Source organism: Myxocyprinus asiaticus, chromosome 50 (genome assembly GCF_019703515.2).
Source record: "Myxocyprinus asiaticus isolate MX2 ecotype Aquarium Trade chromosome 50, UBuf_Myxa_2, whole genome shotgun sequence".
In the NCBI taxonomy this organism is placed as follows: Eukaryota; Metazoa; Chordata; class Actinopteri; order Cypriniformes; family Catostomidae; genus Myxocyprinus; species Myxocyprinus asiaticus.
In genome coordinates, this window is record NC_059393.1 from 25,112,955 (window position 1) to 25,124,731 (window position 11,777).

Sequence of the window (11,777 nt, forward strand, 5' to 3'; positions counted from 1 at the left end):
TGCCCTCCATCAGGGAACATAGGTTACACAAGTAACCATGATGTTTTCCAGTCATGTTAAAGTAATGGAAAATTAGAAAAATGCCTACATGTCCTGGAAAATAATTATTTGTCCTAAAAATATTTTAGAGTAATAAAACGGTTTGACAGTGTTGCTAGCAAGGTTTTCGTTAAATGTACAAAAATAAAATAATGATCTGGACACGGAATAGGAAGCAAATACACAAATTCTTATAATTTTGTTACTGCCGGCGGCTGCGCATTGTGAAACAACATCAATGGTTAATGCCGCTTTCACCCTCATGATTGATTACAGCAGTGGCCAATCACGTGCTTGGCTACAGCAGCGTGTGCACAGTGAGAAGCAGCACTTGTGAAACTCCTCATTCATAAACAAACTGAATGATCTGGAGCATGTACAGACAGATTGAATGAGAGCGGCATGTCCATTTACTTCAGCATCGGCATGTGAGTCTACCTTGTTCATCACAGAGAGAAAAGGGCAGAGGAGCTATTAATGTGTAAAAGTGAGTAATGTTTGTAATGTTGAGGGGCTTTCATATGACTCCCATCAGCGCTGCCGAATACATTGCCGAATACATTGACGTCTATAAAGTGACGTGTCAGTGCAAACTCGGCTCCAACTTCACACCAAAGTGTTTTTCACACACATTTTTGCCTCACACAAATGATGTCTTTGAGAGTACATAGCTACAATAAACATTAAAAAAACTGTCCAAATTTATGAAGAGATATTGAATGTCTCATAATTTATTTTAATTCTTACCTTATCGTTTCCGAGTATCCAGTGCAGGCCCGGTTCAACGGGGGTACTTGAGCGTACTAAGCACCCTGAAACGAACCTTATTATATATATATATAAATAAACACTGAGACCTAAACATAAACGAGTCCTCTCTTTACTTTCAGCAATCAAAGCAATTGCCATTTTCTCCACCAAATAAATGTAATCAATGTTTATTGTGCACATCTCCCGCAAAATTGTAAATTCACCCCTCCGTGATGCTTTCTGCAACGATTGTCATGTGAAGGGCAAAGAGCCACTAGACGCGGGCGTTGAGCGGAGCGTTGACCCCTCGACTCAACTCGTGTGAAATGTGCTTTACATTTGCTGGAAATCAGGATTTTGCAAAAGGGATACATTAAAGTGCCAACTATATGATATCTTTTTCTCTGTATGTGGCAACATCTCTAAGTTCACCAGGGCGTGATCTGAGACTAAGATATTTCCAATTGAGCAATCAACAACAGATGAAATGAGGGACTTAGATATAAAAAAAACAAATCTATTCTAGAATAAATCTTATGAACTGATGAAAAAAATTTATAATCCCTACCAGATGGGTTCAAAAGTCGCCAGATATCTACAAGACCAAGATTTTTACAGATCTTGTGAAGCGTCAGTGTTGCTCCAGGGGGTTTACACACTTTTGCTTCACTGTGATCAAGGACTGAGTCCATCAAAAAATTAAAGTCTCCTCCCAATATTATGTCATGAGAGATGCCAGCAGATTGCAACATCCCATCAAGATCTATACAAAAGCCCTGATCATCAACGTTAGGTGCGTAAATATTAGCCAAAATCAACTTTTGATTTAGAATTTCTCCTAAAACAACAATGACTCTTCCTAATTTATCTTTAGTCTGTTTGAGACAGTTGAATTGTAGATGTTTATTTATCAATATAATAACTCCCCTGCTCTTACTTGAGCCAGCACTAAAGAAAATATGTCCACCCCATATCTTACCAAATTTTTCAGCTTCCTGCGGGGAAAGATGTGTTTCTTGAAGAAACACAATATCATATTTCTTACATTTAAGAAAAGAAATAACCTTCCTTCTTTTTATAGGGTGCCTCAACCCATTTACATTCCATGTGGAGAGAGAGAACTTATTCATATTTACATTTGACATATTGATATAATAAAAAAAATAAAAAAATGAGTGTGTCAAAAACAAGATTACACAGACCACATTCCCCATTAATGCAACAATCAAACCCTGAACAAAACAAACAGAAAAAAGAAAACGTGCGCATTAACCCTGCGCACGACAGCGCCAACCAGCGTCAAACACTCTAAACTCAAAGAGTCCATGTACGCCTGCGAGAGCCCCCGCGACAACTTTGCCATCGGATTATTCAAGTCCGGTGCTTCTGCACAAATTTTGTGAGGCAAAATTACATAACAGAAAATACTATGTAAAACAGACCCCAGCCAACAGGTAGAATAACAGAAAAAAACATGTAGATTCATTCACAGAACTGTCTCGAAGGTGTGTTCCTCCACAAAATAAACTCCAGCTGATATAAAACCGTTCAGTTTCCTCGGACAGACGAACAATTGTTCAGTGAGCCAGCTGTTATGAGTGCAGCAGATGAGGTAATCATTCTACTAGGAGGCATAAGCACAAAGAATAAACAGATTTAACCTCTCTCCCACCTGGAAAAAAAGAACACTTATGTGAGAATGCTGTTTGTAGACTACAGCTCAGCATTCAACACCATAGTGCCCTCCAAGCTAGATGAGAAACTCTGGGCTCTGGGCTTAAACAGCTCACTGTGCAGCTGGATCCTGGACTTCCTGTCAAGCAGACGCCAGGTGGTTAGAATAGGCAGCAACATCTCCTCATCACTGACCCTCAACACTGGAGCCCCACAGGGCTGTGTTCTCAGCCCACTCTTGTATTCCTTGTACACACATGACTGTGTGGCAACACAGCTCCAATGCCATCATTAAGTTTGCTGATGACACGACAGTGGTAGGTCTGATCACTGACAATGATGAAACAGCCTACAGAGAGGAGGTGCACACTCTGACACACTGGTGTCAGGAGCACAACCTCTCCCTCAACGTCAGTAAGACAAAGGAGCTTGTTGTGGACTTCAGAAGAAAAGACAGGGAACACAGTCCCATCACCATCAATGGAGCACCAGTGGAGAGAGTCAGCAGCTTCAAGTTCCTGGGTGTCCACATCACTGAGGAACTCACATGGTCCATCCACACTGAAGTCGAAGTGAAGAAGGCTCATCAGCGCCTCTTCTTCCTGAGACAGCTGAGGAAGTTTGGAATGAACCGCCACATCCTCACACGGTTCTACACCTGCACTGTAGAGAGCATCCTGACTGGCTGCATCTCCACCTGGTACGGCAATAGCACAGCCCACAACCGCAAAGCACTGCAAAGTGTGGTGCGAACTGCCAGACACATCATCGGAGGTGAGCTTCCCTCCCTCCAGGAAAAATATACAAGGCGGTGTGTCAAAAAAGCTCGGAGGATCATCAGAGACTCCAGCCACCCGAGCCATGGGCTGTTCTCACTGCTACCATCAGGTAGGCGGTATCGCAGCATCAGGACCCGCACCAGCCGACTCCATGATAGCTTCTTCCCCCAAGCAATCAGACTTCTGAACTCTTGATCTCCCATGATCAGAATACATCAGCACTGCACTTTATTACTCTTACTCTTATATCTCACACTGGACTGTCATAAATTATATTATTATTATATATATTCTCTCTTAACAACTTACTATCAACCGACAGCCTGAATGTCAATACAGTACAATACAACCTACTGTACATTCTATATATACTTTTTTATTTTGGTTATTTTTATTGAATAATGTGTATCTATATTGTGCATATTGTATACTGTACAGAGTATGTTATTATTTGTATAGTGTGTTGTGTGTAATTATGTGTATATTAGACTTTAAATTGTGTTGTGTTAATTTGATGTTATTGTAAATTGGTATATGTCTCATCACTGTCACGACTGCTATGTTGATCGGAACTGCACCCAAGAATTTCACACACCATTGCACTTGTGTATATGGCTGTGTGACAATAAATGTGATTTGATTTTGATTTGAACTGTCCCGAAGTAGTGTAATTCCACAAAACAAGCTCCAGCCACTAGGCAGAGCCAGCACGAAAAACAAAACCGGCATCCTGGTTCCTTGGATGATCGAGAGCCAAACAAAAAAAAAAAAACACCATAACTTACTCAGCCCTTCAACTTTATAAAAGACGTCCTTCATGTGAGCATGTAGATATTTTACGGTCATCCAAAGTGTCCACTCTCGATCTGGCCAGGAACTTCAGTGTAAAAAAAATCTTCCGTCAATGCAAAAGTTTCTTGGAGTCATGCCATAAAACAAACTCCAGCCGCTAGGCAGAGCCAACGCAAAAAGAAACAAAAATGGCACCCAGTTTCCTCAGATAATAGAGTGCCTGAACCGCGAGTCAGTCCACTAATATAAGAAACATCAAATGGCTTACTCCAATGTATTTATAAAGAGAGTGCCTGTTTTGGATAAGTAAATACTTTGCGACCATTCTTCGTTTCTATTCTCAGTTTGGCCGGGAACATCAGAGCAAACGAGATCTTTTTCTGATGTAAGGGTTTCTTACGTTCCTTGAACTGATCGCGTTTCTCTCTTGTCGAATTCGCAAAGTCCGGGAACAAGAAAATATTATGGTTCTTCCAAGAAAGCTTCCCTTTACTCCTCGCCTTGCGCAACATGAGATCTTTATCGGATGATTTCAGAAATTTAGCCAGAATGGATCGAGGCCTGTCTCCCTCAGCAGTTCTGCGAGCCGGGACTCTGTGAGCTCGCTTGATTTCCAGTTTGTGGCCCATTATGTCGAGCAGACTCGGGAAAAGCTCGTCTAGGAATTTCACCATATCTCTGCCCTCTTCATGCTCAAGAATTCCAACAATTCGTATGTTATTCCTTCGGCTCATATTTTCGAAATATTCCAGTTTTTCCGAAATTAATTCCAAGTCTGTTTTGGACGCGGGTGGATTAGCAGTTAATTCCCTTTCCGATGACTCAAGATAATCGATTCGTTTTTCAACTTCTGTCACTCTTGTAAACAAGAGAATTTTGTTTCCATCGCCGTAATCGATCGACGTATTACAGCGAGATCCTCCAAGTCAGCAAGAACCTTCGTCAACATCACCGACATGTAGGACAACTGACGCTGAATATCTTCTCCCGACGCGCCATCCAAATCAAGTCCCCGGCTCGCAGGGCCGCTAGAGACCTCAGCTTGAACACGTAAGTGTCTTTTAATGTCTCCAGAGTCTGAGGATTTTGACTTCTTTGCCATGTTTACCTCAAAGAGCAAGTATGTAACTGGGTGTATCGAATCTCACCGGATCACAACATAAAAATAATAAAAAAAACTAGCAAAATTTGCAGAGCTCGTGTCTCACACATCTGCCTCTGCATGGCGCCAAGTAAACCTGCCTGAAATGCGCTTTACAATCAAGAAAGGACATTATTGAAACTCAGAATTATTATTATTAGGCTATTATTGCTGTCTTTTCTGATAAAAATCATGCTCAGCATTTTAAAACTGTTGGAAAATGATACAGTAGATCTGCTTTGTTCTTATAATACTTAAACATTCTACTGAAGTCAGTAGATTTGACATGCAAATTTTAGTAAAGGAGAAGGTAAGGACGTTATTGATACTCAATATTATTAGACTATTATTGTTGTCTTTTTGGATGAAAAGTCTTAGCAGTTCACAAACTGAAGGAAAACTATAGATCTTCTTTGTTCTTATAAAGCTTAAATACTATAATTCTCTTGGCAGATTTTGGTGGTGAACATCTCAAAATGATTCAGTGACTCACTCATAGCACATAAGATGCTCATTTGTCGCCACCTAGTGACATTTCCAGAAGTGCGCAGCACATACAGACTATGTATTTATTTAATTATATCACAGCTTTACGGAGATTAATAATCACAGTGGACCATGGAGCAAACTGCTTATCTGGAGGTGTGAAACTACCATTAAAAAAAAACACAGAAACGCCAAAATAAAAGCTCAGTTTAAATGGATGCATGTGTTTTTGCTTAAATATTACACTTGTTGGGTGTATAAATGTCCTGGAAATGTTCTGAAAATTGTGCCTTGAAAAGAGGTGAAACCCTGTAAAGAGAATATTGCCTTGCTCCTTGCGCAAGTTAGGTGACAGTATTGAAGAAAAACACCAAAGAAAGATACAACACAAATAGTGTTAACAGTATATACATGATTTAATGTCTATTTTTTGCCTCTTTTTTTCTGCAGGGGGGTTTTGTGTTGAGACAGATGAAGTGAAGTCAGTGACTGAGGGAGAGTCTGTCACTCTAAACATTGATTACACTGGAATAAAATATATTCTGATACAGTGGTTTGCACCTCAGCACCTTTATATAGCTCGAATAGATGGAGATGACAATAAAGTTTCATATGGTGATGATAAGATGTTCAGAGACAGAGTGCAACTGGATCAGACTGGATCTCTCACTATCAGAAACATCAGAATCAAACACTCTGGTCAATATGAAGTAGAGATCCTCAGTAGCAGAGGAACCTCATACCAGAAATTTAATCTTACTGTCCATGGTGAGTATATTAAGTCTTTTAATCCAGTAATTACTGTATGTACATTCTCCTTTAACAATTTGTATGCTCTGATGTTTGGCTTTGTTTTGGGTTATTCCATGTGAAATTAACCAAATTTCAGAAACCTCACTGGCTGAATTTTTTTAATTTTGTCATAACTTTTTCTAAAGGAAAATACACAGATTTGATGTCCAAAGCCAAGACATTAAATCACATGGATCAACATTTACTGAGTAATCTACAATTTTGTAGATTTGAGGGGAGAGGGTGTGGGGTCAAAATGTCAATTTCTCTTATAATTTGGAGCAAAACTACATGATAAAAAAAATAAAAATAACATTTGAAATGTGGCAGCAACTTTTGGCAAGTCGTTTAGGACATCTACTTTGTGCATGACACGAGTACTTTTTCCAACAATTGTTGACAGAGTATTTCACTTTTAATTGACTATATCACAATTCCAGTGGCTCAGAAGTTTACATACACTAAGTTAACTGTACCTTTAGCAGCTTGGAAAATTCCAGAAAATTATTTCAAGCCTTTAGGCAATTAGCCAATTAGCTTCTGATTGGCTAATTGGCTAATTGGATGTGTACCTGTGGATGTATTTTAATGCATACCTTCAAACTCAGTGCCTCTTTGCTTGACACCATGGGAAAACCAGATGACTTCAGACAAAAAACTGTGGACCTCCACAAGTCTGGTTCATCCTTGGGAGTAATTTCCAAACGCCTGAAGGTACCAGGTTCATCTGTACAAACAATAGTACGCAAGTATAAACACAATGGGACCAAGAAGCCATCATACCGCTCAGGAAGGAGACACATTCTGTCTCTTAGAGATGAACGTAGTTTGGTGTGAAAAGTGCAAATCAATCCCAGAACAACAGCAAAGGACCTTGTGAAGATGCTGGAGGAAACAAATAGATGTATCTATATCCACAGTAAAACGAGTCCTATATCGACATAACCTGAAAGGCTGCTCAGCAAGGAAGAAGCCAATGCTCCAAAACCGCCATAAAAAATCCAGACTACAGTTTGCAAGTGCACATGGGGACAAATATCTTATTTTTTGGAGAAAATGTCCTCTGGTCTGATGAAACATCGTTATGTTTGGAGTAAAAAGGGTGAGGCTTGCCGTGAAGCATGGGGGTGGCATTATCATGTTGTGGGAGTGCTTTGCTGCAGGAGGGACTGGTGCACTTCACAAAATAGATGGCATTTTTAGGAATTAAAATAATATGGATATATTAAAGCAACATCTCAAGACATCAGCCATGAAGTTAAAGCTCGGGCGCAAATGGGTCTTCTAAATCGACAATGACCCCAAGCATACCTCCAAAGTTGTGGCAAAATGGCTTAAGCACAACGAGGTCAAGATATTGGAGTGGCCACCACAAAGCCCTGACCTCAATCTGATTTGTGGACAGAACTGAAAAAGTGAGTGCGAGCACCAGTTCTGTCTGGAGGAATGGGCCAAAATTCCAGCAACTTATTGTGAGAAGCATGTGGAAGGCTACCCAAAACTTTGACCCAAGTTAAACAATTTAAAGACAATGCTACCAAATACTAACAAAGTGTATGTATTAAATCTGTGGAGTGGTAAAAAATTTGTTTTTGACTACCATCCCTAGAGTCGCAAGTTCGAATCCAGGGTGTGCTGAGTGACTCCAGCCAGGTCTCCTAAGCAACCAAATTGGCCCGGTTGCTAGGGAGGGTAGAGTCAACTGGGGGTAACCTCCTCGTGGTCGCTATAATGTGGTTCTCGCTTTCGGTGGGTGTGTGGTGAGTTGTGTGTAGATGCCGCGGAGAATAGCATGAAGCCTCCACATGCGCTAGATCTCCGTGGTAACGCGCTCAACAAGCCACGCGATAAGATGCATGGATTGATGGTCTCAGACGTGGAGGAAACTGAGATTCGTCCTCCGCCACCCGGATTGAGGCGAGTCACTATGCCATCATGAGGACTTAGAGCGCATTGGGAATTGGGCATTCCAAATTGGGGAGAAAAAAAAAAGAGTTTTAATGATTTCAAGCTAAGTGTATGTAAACTTCTGACTTTATATGTATGTACAACTCATACCAGATATGAGTATAGGTACGGGCCTAGTTTGTTTCCACTGGACTATTGGAGGGCAAAAACCACACTGTGTGGGCAGGTGCTGTTTACACCTAGTGCAAATAGTCCTTGGTGCAGATATGGCATTAAACAAAATACTACTACTAATCAGTGGTGAAACATTCATTGTTGAAGTCTCACACATGGTAAAACTTTGCAAGTTAAATGTGAAAGTGTTAGCAAAAGCAATAGCAGTCTGAAAAGAAAAATCTGATCATGCCATAAATAACTTGCAATTTAAACAATTAATCTAAATAGTCAGATGTAAGAAAAATGTCAACAAAGACTTAGTTTTAAGTAAATTTAGCCTGTGTGGAATTGTTCTTGTAGATTCTCCACGTGTGTCTAGTGAACAGACAGAAGAACTGAAGACACTGTCCTTGAAGGAGGGAGATCCCGTCACTCTAAACACTGATGTTTTTAAAACACATGGAGATGAGCTAATACTGTGGAGGTTTGGATCTGAAGGCTCTCTCATAGCAAAATGTGATCTAGAGGACAATAATATCCTTTTATTATCTGATGGTGCTGATGAGCGATTCAGTGGCAGACTGCAGCTGGATCAGACTGGATCTCTCACCATTACAAACACCAGAATCACAGACACTGGACTTTATCAATTACAGAACTACAACAACAGAGAGACCAAATACAAGAGATTCAGTGTTGCTGTCACTGGTGAGTAGATCAACTCTTAGTTAGTTAGTTATTCAACAATGGACATTCACATAAAAATATGCTTACCGTGCAACTTGCAACAAATTAAGATAGGATTGCTAGACCAGCTGGGCATCCTATCTGTTTTTGCATTACCCATTTAAAAACTTAATGGCTTGGGGAACAAATGATAATTTGGATCTGTTTTTAGTAAATTGGGGAGGGCAGTACCATCGACCAGATGGCAACTGTTCAAATGAAGAGGCAATGGGATGCCACTTGTCACCCACAATGTCATTTGCCTTGTTTATCGCTCTCTTTTTGTAGATACATTCCATACTTGGAAACGTAATCCCTAATAGTTTACTGGCCATTGTTACAGTTTTTCTGACTGTCTTTTTCTGAACCAGCAAATGGTACAAAAGGCCAAAACACTTTTGATAAAAGCACAATAAAACATCTGAAGCATTTTGTTGTGGACTTTAAAAGATAACAGTTTCTTTAAGAAGTAAATTCTTTGTGTCTTCGTGCTTATATGATCAGTCCATAGGTCCCATTCAAGCTTATGATCAAGCACAATACTAAGGTATTTATAATTTGTAACAAGTTGTATTGGCTCCATGTCGATACATGTAGTGTTACTGGATTACAGCGGTCTAAAATCAATGGACATTTCCTTTGTTTTAGTAGTATTTAAAAGAAGATTTGACTACTCACACCAATCTCACAACACTTCCACAAATGTTGTCCGGAACCTGGGCTTTTTCGTGGGTTACAGTCTCTAATCAGCTTGAGGACTTCTGATTCCTTGATAGTAAAATTAGATAAAGAGGGCGGGGCTGGGAGCAGCACAGTGGGAACCTTAGCACTGTTGCCATTCTCATGGCGACAAAAATAAGTGTTGAGTTGGTTTGCCATCTCCAGTCCCTCACTGTCATGCAAGACAAGAGGAGCTTTTCCCCTGCCCTTGTGTGCAACATTGGTCATGGTTTTAATTCCCTGCCATGTATGTCTGGGATTACCAGATGCCAAAGTGGCCTCTATCTTTTGTTTGTAGCTGTATTTGTCTAGCTGTATTTGTCTTTTAGTGAAACAGTGATCTTATTTAGATTAGCATTCTAAATAATGGGTAGTTTCTGAGGTAATGGTAGAGTTGTTGAGTATACTGTTACAGTGATAAAAACACTCAAAGAATATGTAATTGGACAGGTTTAACAAATGAAACAAAAGCACTACTACAACATAAAACTACTACTGGTCTTCACTGTATGATTATAATACATTAATACTTTTTAAAGCTTCTAAAGTTATTCAGTCAAGAGCAGTGAGTGGTTTTCTTGTTTTCTTGTTATGGTTGTTTGATTATTATAATGACACACTAGACAACAGCATGACTAATAGTTTACAAATCCGACAGTTTGATACAAATCTACTTTTTCTCCGCTGTTTATATTCACTTTAGACATTATTTTCTGTGTTTACATGAATACCTAACCAAGATGGGTATTTTGGCAGAATTCTGAAATGTATTTGACCGTTCAGGTATGCATTAGCATGAGCATTTTCGTAAAATATGTGTGCGTTCAGCACACACACATATGCCGCCTGTCAATCAAACAGGGAGCAGCATTACTTTCAACAGCAGAATAAGAAGATGAACTTTCTAATAAGTGACAGGCCTAGGCTATCACAAATATAGCTGGCTATTTTTTTGTTATTGACATTTTAATCAGTCAGTTTGGGGGGGGGGGGGGTTGCTTTGCTGAAGCAACGGCGCAAAACACAATGTTAGAGACATTTTATGTTATTATGAGAAGTGTACAAATATTTTCGGTTCATTATGAAACTGTGGTGGGATAAATTAGACACAGTCTAGGTAATTAATGGGAAACACTGGGGTAAAATGTTTGGATTTAGGGAAATGGTTATTAATGTGGTATTAATGCATTGATAATCAAGCTTGTGGCCGATGAACCTGTCAAACTAACCCTGTACATGACTGAAACCTGTTGGACTCGTATCATGATACATACTTTCAGACTGCAGTCAGGTTTCCTTTTACCCTCAGAAAGTAACTGTAGCAAAAAAGTAACTATTGGTTAAACATGAACATTAACAGCTACTCACAGTCCGAAGTATATCACAGAAACTTTGGCAGGAACACAGAAACAGTTCAAATCTCCCAGCATGCCAAAGTCACACAACAGAGCACATTCAGTAAATCGGAGATAAAGATTCTTAATGGTTTTGGGCATAATGAAACTTTATAGAGTGTCTGAGGACTGCTCTGAGGTTAACATACTAAAGTTTTAACATTCTAGTGCACTGGAAAGTAGAAGTAGAATTATAAAGGTCAGTGCAACAAGATTATTAATTAACCAAGCTCCAGTATCTTTGTCAACTAAAACTAGACAGCTGTGATATTATTTTAACGGAACAATTCACTTAACAGTGACTGTGAGTGAAGAACTTGCACATAACTGGTTACGATAAAATCGAAGGATCCCCTTTCAGTGTCCCTAATGACTGTCTCTCTTTAGCTGTTTCAGATCCGGGTCTGTCTTCAGGTGCTG

General features: G+C 39.7%; 1 protein-coding gene across 1 annotated transcript; it reads left to right on the top strand.

Moving 5' to 3' along the window:
- The first annotated feature begins 5,256 nt into the window (after positions 1-5,256).
- LOC127439085 (uncharacterized) lies at positions 5,257-9,233 on the top strand. Its single transcript, XM_051695130.1, has 3 exons — positions 5,257-5,266; positions 6,112-6,429; positions 8,878-9,233. Exons 1-3 carry the CDS (start codon positions 5,257-5,259, stop codon positions 9,231-9,233), a joined length of 684 nt encoding a protein of 227 aa, XP_051551090.1.
- Positions 9,234-11,777: the final 2,544 nt, after the last annotated feature.